At 45.7% G+C, this 15,477-nt stretch overlaps 1 protein-coding gene across 1 annotated transcript in view; it reads right to left on the bottom strand.

The window, feature by feature from the left end:
- Positions 1-8,191, bottom strand: part of LOC149359438 (hepatocyte growth factor receptor-like) — a 57,144-nt gene extending 48,953 nt beyond the window's left edge. Inside the window, exons 1-2 of the mRNA XM_089567682.1 lie at positions 8,109-8,191; positions 4,820-6,026 (exon numbers count right to left, since the gene is read on the bottom strand). Coding sequence (XP_089423808.1) covers positions 4,820-5,989 — 1,170 coding nt within the window. The 5' untranslated portion in view covers positions 5,990-6,026; positions 8,109-8,191. The remainder of the gene's footprint in view (positions 1-4,819; positions 6,027-8,108) is intronic.
- Between the last annotated feature and the right edge of the window lie 7,286 nt (positions 8,192-15,477).

Genomic DNA, 15,477 nt, shown 5'->3' with positions numbered 1-15,477 from the left:
GCCAAATACAAGCCTAGCTTCTTGATTTCCAACGTAGCAGAGTACAGGACATCCGCAGGAATTTGGTCCAGGACAGGGGTCTTCAGCGAAGCACGTGGCCCCATCTACCTGGTGGCAAGGCCTTTGCACCAACCAGCCGCAAACTCGCCTGGCTTGCCGACTGCTGCAGATACCTCCATCATCCGCCAGCTGCGAACGAAACTGGTCCCGTTTCGGAAACGTCCGTACAAGGATTCGCAACAGGCTTTCAGGGGAACGCGTTCGAAAGCTCGTGTATGTGCAGTCTAACCTAGCTGTGGACACAGCTTCAATCCATGCTGCTGCGCGTAGCGCCGCATCCAGCGACAGTGACTCTGAGTCCGATGTGGAGTGACTTACAGATCAGTTTCCATGTTCCCTTTCTCGGTGCAATAAAACAAGAAGTTCGTTCCACAAATATGATATCTATATTTCCAATTTCGCCTGAAGTGCAAATCATTATTTATCTTCTCGGTGCAATAGAAAAAGAAGTTTGTTTCACAATATGACATCTATAACTACATATTCGACTGAACTTCGGAGCATTATTACTGATCGTCGTGCTGTTGCAAATAAATCTGTTTTTGTCATGTTTTGCAAAATTTCCAATTTTTCATGAAAAAAACCCTGAAAAAAATGGCTTTTTTCACGCCATTCAAAATTTCATGAAATTTTACATCTCTAGCGCAGTCATGGCGCTTGCAGTCTGGCGCCAAAGCGTACACTTTTTCTTTTTTGAGCGATCTACGTCGGACGCGCCCGCTGGCGCTGTGTTAGCGCGTGAAGTTGACTGTCAGGGTGTAAGTTTTTATAGAGATTTTTTTTGCTTGGCTACAGTATTTGTAGGAGGTGCTCCAAATCTGCAAATACAACATAATATGAAAATAAAAATTTAATCAAGATATGCAGTTTAGTGAGCTACTGGAAACCTTCTGCCTATTACTGGTGTATGCCATATCCGTCAATATAGGCCCAGGGATAAAATTAATACAAGGTTAGTTACCGATTTTTAAAAATAAATTTTGGACCTTCTAAAGAAACACCTGGTATAAAATAAATGATCTCACTTTCCACAGAGCTCGCCAATCAACAAAATAGTTTGCGAAATAAACCAGGAGATTTTACTCATACTGAAGCACACTTTTGTTCTGTTTGCAACAATAACATCATATGGCTTATGCCTTTCAGGTTCTTGCCGAACTGCTTTAAGATCAAGACCGCACACCAGACGATAGTGCAAATCAAGAGTGCATGGAAAATGACATCGCACCTGGAGGCTGCGCACCAGACAGTCAAGAATGCACACCAAAGAGCAGTACAAATCAGGACTGTGCAACAAGTCGAATGCTACTGGCAGATGCTGCTGAGGACCCTGCATCGAGCTTTTTTAAAAGTGATGGCAAGGCTGACAAGTCTGTTCAAGTTCTAATGCAGCCAATACCAGTAAAGTGTTCTGCCAGGAATACATTTATGATAACACATGTAGTCGTAAAAAATTGCCGAGTGCAGCATGGCTTCATACATTAATAATATTATTATATAATTGTAGGCCACGTGTGCTACAGCCAGCCTTGCGACTCGGCCTGTTCGATTGCAGCACGAGGCCATCGAGTTAGTGAAAAAAATCACTGGTCGCTTGATCTGAGAACAGCACGATAAAGGTGGGCGCAAACGGATGGAGATATTCCTACAAGGGCTTGCAGTATGAAGCAACTCGCCGAAACAAGGATTTCAATTTACTGCCAGATCCCATGTTGGCACGCAGAACGGGAGGCACACGTTTGTCACCTCGACAAGTTCTGCCGCAAAGCGCCGCGAACTTCTGTTTTACGCGCGCGTTATGAACCGAGCCGGCACGCAGCGACCATGAAGCGATGTCAGCATAAAATTTTCGTGCAAAAAGAGCCTGATAACTTCTTGCACATGTCAATGGTCTGTGTGGATTACAAGCAGATTTGCGGCAGCACCGACAAGCGGCAAGACAACAATGCCGACGATCGCATCCCGCTTACATTGCATTAGGAAAATTTCGTGGAGCAGCGCTATACTATATTTGCTCGCTTCAAAATTAATTTATTGTATCTCTGAATGAAGTTTGGCTAGAAAAGTGTGCTTACTAAAAGACATTTCCAACACGTGGAGATGCTGACACTTCGCTTTCGTTCAAGCCAAAAGCATCGCTTGCGCCAGCATCGTTGCTTCCTTGGAGCGGTTTGCTCTTTGCGATTGGTTCGTACATGTAGGGGATGACGCCAAGATCCTCCTGGTAATCTTCGATGTGTTCCATCGTGATATAAGCATCAAACCTACAGCCCGAACCACCGCGCGCCGCGCTTCTTGTACTACATCGGCGGCGACCGAGCCGGGCTCACCGAGCCAACGCCAGTGTTCACGTCACGAGGCGCCCAACCAATCACAGGCGGCAACGAGGCGCGCGAGCTGGCCCGAGGCTGCAGCTGCACTTTTCGCCAAAATAAAATAGGTTTGCGCTTTCCTTTGCCTAATTTGGATGAGAAATTCGAATTCCGAGTGTGGAAAACTGTAAAGTGCATCTCTTCACTCAATTTTTTTGGGAAACCTTTCAGCATCCCTTTAAGTTAAAGACAACGCAGCGAGCAAACACATAAATATAACTCAAATAAAAGCGATTTACGTCACTACATTGTACTACGACAGCCTGAATTGTGCCGCACATATGTTTATAAAGACTGACGATTTTTTCGAATTTAAGTATACTTCGGTCTAATTAATTTCATTTCATATCCTCGAATTACGCTTATATTATGTTACCTACGTAATCAAACCACGTGTACATTTTTTCGCGTACTTGAAACGTGCTCCTGGCATGTGTTGGTTAAGTTTTTTTCGGCAAATTTTAAACATTTCTAACACAAGGCAAGAAGTTTGAAGAACCAATCCCCCACATATCTTTAAGGCATTAATGAATGCAGAGTACGTTTGGAGTACAATATAAATATCCTACCTTATATTTAAAAAGTGTTATTTTCGCTAAGAGGGCGTGGGGGCTGTGGAAGGCGCAGCGACACTCCAATCACACTGCACCTCAGGCGCTTCGCATTCCTAATACATTCGCTGGCTCTTTAGCGGCATAAATATAAATGTCCCCAAATATGCAGCCGTAACTACGGCTTCGGTTCTGAAGTTGTTGCGCCAATTATTGAGTTCCGCTTTTTAAGTGGTTCATTCAATTCACTCTTATATGCTCCTCTGTAAGAAAACGACAGGCGTTCTTAAACAATACAGAATTTTTTTTTTCCGGAACTACAGATAGTAAAAGAAATTCTTTGGCAGGCCTTTCCGTACGCTTAATATGCGTGGTATATCTGGCTACTATCGTATGCAGCAAGTTTCAATGCGTGTGTTTAATGATTTTAGTATCAATATTCGTGTAATCAGCAGTATCGGGACAGTGCATCAAAATAAGACCATTTTTTTTGCCCTCGGAAATCGTTTCTTTGATTTTTATAAATTTCAGTTGGTAATAATTATTTACCTGTTATTGATATATCAGTAGGCCTGATAGTGTTAAAGAAATATGTTTGGAAAGAGCGCAGTTCAGTCGAGATGTTGTTACAGTTCTATTATTTGCTAGATAATGGCATACAAATTTTTGTAAAAAATATCCTTTGTCCGAGTTAGATAACATTTATTAAAAGTTATAAAAGTTCCAAATCGACCAGAATAATCGGGTAACAGCTCAACAGTAACAGCAGCATCAACTGAGGTTTTCCAGGCATGCCGTAGAAGGTATTTGAAGCTTTTATTACACAAAATGTGGCTAAAACAGTACCGTGTGTCCTTAAAGAAAATGTTGAACCTGGTCAGAGAGCGCAAGCTGCGGTGTATAGGGCAACTAGACACGGCTTGGTGTCTGTTAGGTTGAGTGCGCGTCGGACAACTTCGCTACTAAATCAATTTTATAATCTGTAATTTACACGCTTATAATTAAATTATTCATGAACGCCTCAGTACATAACTCGAAGATACGTTTTTAAGACATCCGTGCATTCGCTAGACGCGCGCCATCTGCTGAACCATTGCTGTACTTTGCATGCCGAGGTTTCAGTGACTTCCGCGGGGTGGCGCTACGCCTCCACGACACGCAAGAACGAAATTCACCAGAAACATACACTTCGCTATTCCCTTAGTTTGGATATCTGTAATTTTCATGCACATAATTAAATTATTCATGCACGCCTCGGTATATATCTCGCAGATACGCTTCTTAGACATGTGTGTATTCACTAGACGAACCTTCATTCCCTCCCAAGAATCAAATAGCCACACAAGGTAAAAAAAAAAGCAGTCGTGGCATAGTCGAAGCATCTCCGTCTCGCGTGCCGCATGCCATGTTCAATTCCGACCTACATACAAATTTTCTTCTGTTGTGTTAATTAAGACCCCTTCAAGGACATATCTACGCCGTAACGTCACCTTCAAGGATTGCACGCGAGAAGTAGTGCTTTCTCACAGAACAGTGAATTATGAATTGCTGTGCCTTCAACGCCATCAATATTATCAAGCATCTATGTAATGCTTAGGAATATTCGTACAGTAGAGAGTATGTTTGCAGAATATTATACATGTAAAAAGGTGTGTTCGTTTCCTAACGCCACTCAATATCATGGTAGTTTTATAACAATACAATAAAATCGAAGAAAAATAAAATAAAAATGAAAACAAAAAAAATTCACAAGACATGCAAAATCAAAAACATCCTGCAACGCAATAGGTTTTGCATTAGCGTGAGCAAGACAAAGTGAGAATAAAGTAAACTTACGTGTGGTTTGCAGGTGAGATCGTCCTGGTTCTCATGATAGACAGGCGACAAGCGTGCACTGGTCTTGCCTTCGTTGCATTCGCTGGTAGCCTCACTAAAAGCATCCTCAACGCTATCCATGTCGAAGAAGCAAACCACTGAATCTGTGTCCAAGGTGCTAGCGTTTGTTTCTTTCTTGACTTGTCTTGCGAAACCGACCGCCAGGACTTTGCTGCCAGCGTAGCTGTACGCACCTGGTGGACCCAAAGACGCGCTGGTAGCGTTAAAGTGGACCCTGTCTTCCTCATGAGGGCACTTAATGGGCACTTCCATGTAGGTGTGGAAGGACATGTCAGTCTCACAGACACGACCCAGCCGTGTTTCCAAGACGTCCAGAGACGTTACATCCGAGTGCACGGTGACAAAATAAGCAAAACCGTTGTGACTGAAGCCGTAGACGTAGAAGATTCGATGGGACGCTCTTAGTTGGTCAACGACGTTTAGGAAAGGCGTTCCTTGAGGCTTTTCAAGGGTGTGGGACAAATCGTGTATTTTATGTAGAACCCTAGCCGATACGTCATGGGGGTGAAATTCAGAAGGCCGGCCATCGTAAGTTGAGGCAGAAAAAAGCACATCGTCTTTGAGGCCGGATCCAATGAAAGCGACGGTGGTATACTTTGAAGCTACATAGTCGTATCCGGAATATGGCTTATCTTCAGGAAAAAACCCTCCACCTGCGATATAATAAAATCGGCACAGGCCATGGAATGTACTTCCGCAAGCCAGGACAAGGGGCGATGATCTTTCGCGAAGAAGGATTAGGTTCTCGTTGTCTGTTGGCGCTCTGGTGTAATCGTAAGCACATGCCGCAGGATACGGTGGACATAACACGCTGTCATTTTCTGGGCCCGTTCTGCGAATGGCCATTGCCGAGAAATTTGTCGGAGACAGCATGTACAGAGCATTTTTCCCGCCCACGATGACAAGGTTACTATTCCAGTTGCTTTTCTCTATGTATAACACATTTTGCGCGGGTCCTTCTGTAGTTTGGAAGGTCTTGATGACAACGGCATCATGAGAAGCCACAGGCGCTAGCAACATCAGCGCTCGCAGCAGTGTGGCTGGCAGGATAATCACGTTGCGCTGGCGCCGGCTGTGATGGCTATCCAACGAATTCCACCTCCACGTCATAATCCGGTGATGACTTTCGACGATGTTACGACGGTTCCTAGAGTAAATAATAAACATAAGTAAAAAGGGCTTGAAGCATTTTCGATAATGCCAAAAGCAGGCTATTAGAGGCATGCCATTGTTTTTTGATATTCTCCGCCTTCTACGATTACGGCAGCAATCAGTGCGATTGCCGCGGAGCTTACTATATGAGCGTCACACCAGCTTTCGTTATCGCTTAGTGGAGGTTGCGACAGCACTGAAGAGTGGCTAAAACATATACCTGCAACTACAGAACTTCCTAGATGTAAAGTTTGTCCTGCCTGATATATGCTGCGTACTGAAAGATGAAAACAGTCTCCGCGAGTATATAGGAGAAGTGATTATGCTTTGGATATTGACTCATGCTGAGTGTTTGGGCGCCTGTGCATCCAAGGGAGTAAAATGCAAGTCTTAGAAAGAGCTTCTTAAGAATATCAAAACCTAGCAGACTTATCTTCCCCAAAGCCAACAGGTGGGAGCCGTTTTTCTACCGCAGTACACCACTCTACCTTCCCACAAGAAAAAATGCAGCATTTGGCAATCAGTTTGGCCCACGTGATCGAGGATGGCGCATTTTCAGATATGTTCACTCCACTACCACCATTTCCGCTCTGATCGACATGGAGAACGCTTTCATCTAAAATTTATAACGGTAGGATTTAAAAGTAAAGATAGAGGGAATTTGCTATCGTGAACTCGATTTGGCCATTTGTATTCACGGCGTCGTTTACCCGGTGCAAAAGAATTCCTGACTAAACTAGTTTTAACGAACCTTGAAAAAGAAAACAGTGAATGGTAAAAAGAGCAGAGGAAGATAAATGCCGCCTGTGACACGTGTGAGCTGACTGTGATGACGTCACAGTGTGACATGACATCCTTCGACCAATAGTTAATTTAATTGGCACCTGCAGTGGGATGGTTACTCAAAAAACGGTTGTCAGATTGACACCTGTCACGGCAGGCAGGCGTCACATGGTCCCGTGATCTCTCTCGAGCAATCAGTGCATTTTTGTGTATCGAATATCTGATTTTGCTCCAAACGTGAAGTGTAACGCTAGCTCATTATTAGAAATCACGGCATCACTATAGAAAAATAATGTGGGACGTCGTGCGCACTAATTTCGCGTTACAGTCTTGTTTGGAAAGACATTTCCTCGGCATGAAGACGACTATTCAAAACAAAAACACGCAACTTTTTATAAGAAATTACAATTCTGGGAACAGTAAAATCAGCGCAGTCATAGCTCTTACAACACAGGAAACAGCAGCAGGGAAAAGAAACTTGTATAGCTACGTCTTAGCTAATCGCCGATTGCGGTTCAAGCAGGTGGGTCGTTCCTGAGTACCGCTCGTAAGAATGTCCATAACTTATCTTGCATGCAGAAAGGCGAACTTCAGAGCTTAACCCTAAAACAGCGGCCCATGCTTTTCATTCTGACTCGGGAAGCTATAGAGATGGTTACTGAAAAGCACGGAGATTAGTATGAGCGAAGCAGGTGACAGAGAAAAACAATGCGTGCTGGTCGCAACTTCACTGAAACACAGGCATGCGGAGAAAAACCGACACTTTCTTGCGCCTTTCAGTAACGAAATGGCGAAACGGACAGAACGAGATCATAGTAAAGATGTCGTAGAAAAGGACACGCCACACAAAACTGGATCTATTTTCACTATGCGCGAAACAACCCGAGGGCGGCACTTGACAACGCTCGAAGGCACGCGACGTGTTGTCGTGTGGTGTCCTCGTTTGTTGTCCCTCTGTTGTTCTGGGCTGTTGAACATCAATGTTGTGCCAACCAGTCTCAAAGCTTACGACACATATAGGGCGTTGTGTAGAGCTTGGCTGATCAGACACTTTGACGCGCTTAAATATTTCCTGCCCTTTATAACTTAGCTTTATATTTGCTTGGCATCATATGATAGTGCTGCGTAACTTTCTCGCGTTAATGCCTAATACCGGACTCTTTTACACCGTTTCTTTTTTTTTATGACAGAACTGCCGTCGAGATGGGAAGTATGCAAGGACCCGCTTTCGACCAGATTGTTCATGCAGTACAGAGATAATATTTGCATGCAATGACCGTAGCTGGAAGCTTACCGTTCGATTCCTTCGCCGCGTTCAACCGGCACAGCTTGCAGCTCGGCGTTTCCAGCGCCGACCAGGGGTACTTCAGCATCTCGTACAGGTCTGTTCCTATAGGGCGACTAATACGATATTTTATTTTTATCGTCGCCGAGCGCCTACGCAGGCAGATAAGATAAAACACGTATTTCACAACTATGGAGTGTATTGTCCGCGCGCGGCAGGTCGAACCCACTGTAGCATCCAAGGAGTGTGTTGCATTACTTCCTCTGTCGGAAGCCGCACAAAGCACTGAGTGAGGTGTGCAATCGACTCAGGAGCTGCAGACGCGGCTCATATCTTTTTGACATGAGTGCGTTCCTCTGCTTCAGCGCGCCGTTCCCTTCGATGTGTCATATTTATCCCCGTATGTGTTACATAGCTGTACCCAATGCGCTCATCCTTCCCTCTGCTCTGCTCCTTCGTTTCGATGTTAGTCTCTCCTTCTCAAGCATGCGAAGACGGCGTCACATACAATGCAAATAAGGAAGGTAAAATAGTAAACGCGTGGGTCCCGGTAGTTGCAGCTCAATCGGTAAGCTGCTTGCTGGGTGAGGTCGGACGCTGGATGACGGTCCCAGAGAAGAACACTACCGAGGTTGGCATAGCAGGTCGCCCTGCACTGAAACACAGGACGGGCCTACCTACTAGGACCATAGAAATATTCGAAATTTTCGAATACCGGAATCGAATATTCTCCTATCCAGTTCGATGAACGAATCAAGTGTAACAGAAGCTGGGGGGAGTTGGTAAGCCATTCACTAGAAACAGCGCCAATTGAAAATGGTTCGAGGAAGAAACACATGAACGTACGAGTTTTCATTCATGTTTTTTCTAACTTTCTTCTAAATAATAACTTTCTTCTATTAGCGTATTCTAAAAATTATTCGAAATGAATGAACACGTTCTCAGTTCTTGAAGAGTATACAAATAACTAATGTTTCGAAAAACCCCAATCCGACCCCTGATAGCGTGGTGTCGCGATCAGTCTCTGCGTGGAACGGAAGTTTCAGCGTCCACACAGTACACCTTCGTCTTGGGAACGCGGGCCCCAAATCTGTGCCTCTCGATGTCGACGCGGTCACTTTCTAGATGCGTTCCTGTCGTCTCCGCTGCGAGCGATCCTTCAGTCGATATCGCGTTCATGGTGCCATGGCATTAACCTACTGCCACTCTCTGCGTCCCTTCCACCTGCCGCCACTGCTGTGACGCCGTTTGACGGAAGCATCTTTTCAAGTGGAACAATGAGAGGCTCCACTGTCTTACTCGAAGCCTGAAGAACTATTCAAACTAGTCGACAGAGCTCGCAAGACAGCAAAATCCACTGAGACCTTAGTCTGAGGGCACCTCCTTCACCTAGAGAATTCCTCTGCGAGAGTAAAGTTTTTCACTCAGGTGTTGCTTAATAAGGACTTTTGCGCAAGAGAGGGTTAGGACCACATTCTCTTTTTTTGGTAAGAGTTCGGCTCGTATGCGTTGCAAGTACCTATGATAAACTGCTTTGTGTCGTGTAGAGCCGTCCAGTTTGTCCCCTAGCGTGGCGCGCTCAGACCTCTTACCATCTACATGATAATCCCCTTCAACAATGGGCGATGCTGTAGGGTTCAGCTAGCTTTAGCCAGCCCTGTCTTCATGCCCAATCACGTGCGGTGCGGCTTATAACTCTCGTCCCTCTAACTAAGATTTCGCGCTGTTTTTATCGTTGTCATAAGTAGCAAAAGGTGATGCTACTACGCATATAACATGACTGATAGTGTCGAAACACTGACTCAGTGATGTCTGCCCTGTAGTGAAGATCAGTGCTGTCTCTTTCGACAGCAGCAGCTTTAACTTCATTAATTATAGCGCCGCCCCTAGCGCGTTGGTGGTTTGAATGAATACCGTTTCGCATAAATTTATTCGTTTTGTAGAAACATTCACAGCAGTGACCATAAGCGTTCTTTCGTCCTTTTTTACGAAAAGTTTTGCCTTTCGGAGGTGAACTACGTTGCCACAACCATTCGTCCTTTTGAAACTAAATATAGAGGATTATGACTATCAGCCAGCAACGAATCACCCTTTAGGGCACAAATTTTCGTCCTACTTAACTTTCTACCGCCCCTTCTAGCATAACACGGAGCGGCAGAAAGTTAGATGGGTGGAAGAGATTAAGAAGTTTGTAGGAATAAGGGGGGCCGCAGCTGGCAAAGGTCAGGGTAAATAAAGAGGTTTGAAGGAGGCCTCTATTCGGCAGCGGGCGTAGTCAGGCTGATGATGAATATGATGCTCGTCCAAAGTTAGTGACGGGGGAAGGGGGATGGGTCGGGGAAGAAACACTAAATAGCTATTGCATCTTTCCAGTGCGTTCAGTGCATCGCGCACCGCAATAGACAGCCATACCTTGGCAATCACCGCGTTGTCGCAGGTACTGCTTCGCACGTGAAACACGCTGAATTTCGCCAGTAGGTTACTCCCACAAGCACAAATATGTACTACTTCGTTCCATCTCAGTTATTTCAGTGTTTCAATCACCACACCGCTGCACAGAGACAGTACAACGCGCATAGCGCGGCGCATGGTTAGTTCAGCTGCGGCCGAACCAACTTGGTGCAGGGAGGCGACGAGGGTGGCGAAGAGTGCACCAAAGGCTGTTTGCACCCAGCACTCGGAGGCGCGGCATACAGAGCTGCCATATATTACCTAGAGAAAAAGCTGGCGACAATGGATATGTGGTTGTGAATGCGCACTTCATCCGCCACGGGAATGCCGGGTAAACAGGGTTACTTTGACTTGGCTGATAAAAGCACTAAAACATAGCAACGGCTAAAGAAATGTAACCTTTCGCAAAAATATTTCAAGGAAACATTTCTTTTTTTACTGAAAGTGCCCTATAATTAAATATGCTTAGTGTAAATTGCAATAAATGAGCAGAAAAGCAGAGGAATATAAATGACAACCTAATATGCCCACGATGAGAGGGGGCTTTCTCTTCATGTCGCGAAATATAGCTAACCGCCCAAGCCAATTTTTCGAGTTTAATGGAGTCACTTAGCAAAGCCAATATGCTTTGAAGAAATTGATAACGCTTAATATAGTGCGCTTTATGAGCCCCCGTTTAGGCACTGTGAGAGCTAGAAACGTTTCATTGGCGTCGTCTACCACAGCGGATTCGCGCCCTACCCTCGTAGCATGAGAAACTTGCCTGAACCTCACCCTTCCTTCAGAATGTTGGGGGTGCGCGCTTAATATCGTCTCTCACCATGTATGAAGGCTGCGCTTACAGATGTTGCAAACAAAAACATTAACTGGTTGCGGAAGCCGGTCCTACCACAAGTAAGTGACGGCCGTGTTCATGTTCAAAAGTGCCACATCAGGCTATTTTCATGAATTAATTCATGAAGTGGAGGTGGCTTCTGCATGCTAAGCACGACCGCTGTCAGACACCCCCCTTTCTCCCAGTACTGACTTCGTTCAACTATAAATGCACATGCTCCCGTTGGTTAAAGCCAGCTTGCTGCGTAAATGGCTCCAAGGAATGAGGTAAACGCACCGCAGGCCCTGCAGGCACCATATACTGTGCTCAGGTCACTTCGAGTCAAGCGCCGTCGCATCTGAACAGAAATGTCTGCGTAGCTGGGCAACTACACCACCACAAAGGGCACAAGACATCAATGAAAACACAACAGAACAACCCTGAAATCAAATCCGTCGCACAGGCAACAAGCCACTTGATGTCACTCCTAAGCCACGTCTTCCCGGCATGCCTCGCACGTCCCCTCCGGATGAAGGTCAGCGCTTCCAGCTTACTTTCAATTTAATAGAAGTAGTAAGAAACGCTATGGCGAGGAGCATCGAAGCGCTATATCCTATACTAAAGACACTTTTCATTTTTACAATTTTTTCCTTCTTTCTTCTAGAGGAGGGATTCGGGTTGTTCCTACTGAAATTGTGTTTGTCGTCCTTAGCAGCTGTAATCGCAGAAGTGTTAATGCCGTCCCTCGCACATTACAAAGCCCCGAGAGCGGAGCCGTTTTCTTCTTGTGAGTTTCGAGTTCGATATGATAGTTAAGTCTAACAGCAATTCAACATTTACTTTAGCAGCTTCGGAACTGCTTGTTTCAAGCAACTCCAGCCTTCTTTTGGGGACTTACAGATTTTAACCTAACCTTTATTTTATGTCCTTTCAGAGCACAGAGCATTTTCTCCCAATAGCGAATACATTATCCAGTTATTTTCTTCAGGAACTATTTCCAAGATCACCATCCTGTCCACCAATGTTTTTAGATAGGAGTAGCTGGAATAAAGTGCTGGCGGGCCACGGAGCGGAACAGAGCCACGCGATTGACGCTTAGGTGGTGGTGTTACGGTCGCTTTAAGATGGGCGCTTTGTCTCCTACTTCCAGCTTCAGTAGTGTGAACAGATTGCCGCTCGCGTGCGTACAAAAGCTTATTAAATGAGTACAAACGTAGTTTTTGCATGAGCCTCTTTCGTATTAATGAAACAAAACGGCTTCTATCATTGATAAGAACAACTTTAGCCATTCACGTTAAAGACGCGTTAGAAAAACATTCAGGGAGCTGATATAGGCAGGCAATGCTGTGTTCCGTCCCGAAAGCTTAAAAGCTCGTTGTTCGGGCTTGTTTAACCGTATATGCATGCGTGCCGGGGAAAATTAGTTTGTTCAGCCTCCTACAAGCCGGTTATGATGGATTCGAAACGGGAATTTCGTATTGAACGAGGTGGTTTCACGAAGTAAACAGGAGTTTGCGCCGAGGCCGAGGCTGCAAGATTCTGTAGATGCTTTAATTACTTCTGAGAATAACAGTTAGTCAATCTGTTATTCCTTAACACAAGTGTTAAGGAAAGCCAAGGGAAGTACTCTAAAATGGCGTCTTTCCGTTGCAGTCGGTGCTGCAAGGTAAGCACTACGGGGCCCACACTTCGCGAAATTTATTGTTGTTACTGCGACCTCAGCCGCATTTTTAGGGGTGTTCTAAGCGACATGCAAGAGTTGCTGCTCTTCACATCACCGGTAAGACAAGGAAGGTAAGCATTAACGGCCCGCAGAGATGCGGCCTGCACACGGCTGACGAAGCGGACATGCAAACTACTTTGCACAGCAGCATGTTAGCCACGTGAAGAATTTTATCAAGCCAGACTACGAGGGGGCAAGCGGCACGTCGTGTTTCTTCGATTTTACCTTGTGGAACAACGGAAAAAGAAGGCGTTACGATTGCGGCCCAGATGTACAACCGAAAGCTCAACTCCGAGCATCCGGCCCTCTCGTACACCAGGCGCAGAGCATACGCGAACTAAGCAATACGTAGGCGAAATGAAAGCAGTGAACATCAGTAGTGACGCGCGCCTACAAGCAGCCGCCCTGGGCGCAGACGATTTAAGGCGCGAGCCAGCGTAGACCTGTTATGCAGAAAACCGCCCACGCGACCAAGCGCCGAGAGAAAACCAAGAAAAGGAACGCGGCAATGTCGCCAGCATTGAGATGGCGGTCGCGTATCTTTGAGATTAAAGTGGCGACAGAACGGGGCCGCATCCCCGGCGCAAGTTTTCCAACTGTTCTTATCTAAAAACGTTGACCTCCACTCAGCGCGTTCGCATTTTTCATGGGCAGTAGGAGGCGCCACTCGAAAACTTATATGGCTGTGCGAGATGATCCGACCGCCGCGCTAGCCTTGTGAATTGAAATGTTCGCGCGAGTGTACTGTCTTGGGCGGAAAGCTCTGAAAGCAGGCCGTGCTGTGTGCAGCGGCACGAATATATGCCTGCCTTGTCCTGTCACAGTTCAAGCTCTCTCTGCGTAGGCATCGTAGGGGCGATACTAACTACGTGACACAGATGTGACTGCTATGCAAACATTCCGATGCTGACGGCGTGGAGCGGCAGGTGTGACCCATGCCAAGGCGCGGCAAGAAAAGGGGAGGGGAAATCGACTCTTGCGCGCTAAACCGAAATCGAGATGCGAAGAAAATTTTCAAGTCTGTTCCGATCCCGTGTTGCTCTCAGACTTCAGAATTTGTAGATGTAGCATTGCACATTCAAGGACGTATTACGCAGAGTTCGCGGCTAGTGACGCCGTTCAGAACGTACGCCGTCGCATATAACTGCCTTATCTGGACTGTTCTGCGTATCGCAGTCCCGGTAACTTATTTTACCGGTAGGCAACGACTTTTTCTGACGAGCATATTTAGCGAGACCTAACGGAAATAAGTTTGTGCAGCGACCGCTTCATAAGTGAGCTAGTATACCGCACCACGGCAGGATTCTTGAAGGTGAGCCGGTGCCGGCTTATTTGAGAATAAAGCCATATAAAGAATGAGTTGTGAAATCAAGTCTGAAGTAAAATTCTGGCTGCTCACTTCTTGCCAGAGTTTGCCTTTTTGTGGTGGTGTTGCCTAAGAGGAGCCATGTTTATATGTGTTGGCGTCAAGAAACCCTCTTCTGTTGACAGCGCCTCTCCTCATTCGTTTCAATGAAACCCTGGTGATGAAGTATTCGCTAACAACCAGGATAACAACCAGGCCTATGTTGGGGGGGGGGGGGGGGGGGGAGAGGGCATTCCGAGCACAACACCACACTGTTTAATCGTACTCACCAGGAGAATTTCATGCACACTATTCATGTGTGGCCAAGAGTTCGAGGCTTTTAAATATTACCTGCCTTGCAAATTAATCGACTTCGCAACGCAGACTGGATCTCTAGAGGGCCACCATTTTCTCAAGTCTGGAATTCGCTTAGGGAACGTAACCTCGTCGATTGTTCCGGTAAGTTCCACAATGGGGCCTGCCATAGAAAACTCGCGGACAATTCTTTTAAGTACATTAAGGGTAACACAAGTAAAGTGTTTACATCGAAAAAAGCTACTCATACGTAGCGAAGGTAAGTTCATATGTCCGCCTGTAATGAGAAATATAAGCAGCTGAAATCGGCCAGGAGGTAAGACACGAGCGGGCAGTTTACCAACTAAGACAAGCCGTATGCTAAGTTAACTTGGGAAAAAGAGTGCAAAAGGTGCTTCATGCCCTGTATAAACGCCATGATGCAATTGCAGCCGTGAAGAGATGCGGCTCTTGTAAAATACGTTTTTGCGTCAAAGGCGGATCAATGAAGCCGAATTCCACACTCTCTTGCATTCGCATAAGTATATACATTACTGTGTTTTATGCGCTGTATCGATGCCATGCGGAAACTCCGGGCATGATTCGGTGAGGCTCGTGCAAGCTACGTTTTTGCGTCAAAGACTATTCAAAAAAAGCCTAGATTGTGCACACCACTGTTTTACTCGCATGAACCGAGGCAATGACAGCATTTAGAAGCCGATCAGGAATTTTTTTTACTGGAAAAGAATTC

This window comes from Amblyomma mixtum, chromosome 2 (genome assembly GCF_055824585.1).
Source record: "Amblyomma mixtum isolate Tamu chromosome 2, ASM5582458v1, whole genome shotgun sequence".
NCBI lineage: Eukaryota > Metazoa > Arthropoda > Arachnida > Ixodida > Ixodidae > Amblyomma > Amblyomma mixtum.
Note: the sequence above shows the minus strand (reverse complement) of the source record. Positions and strands in the feature narration are given on the sequence as shown.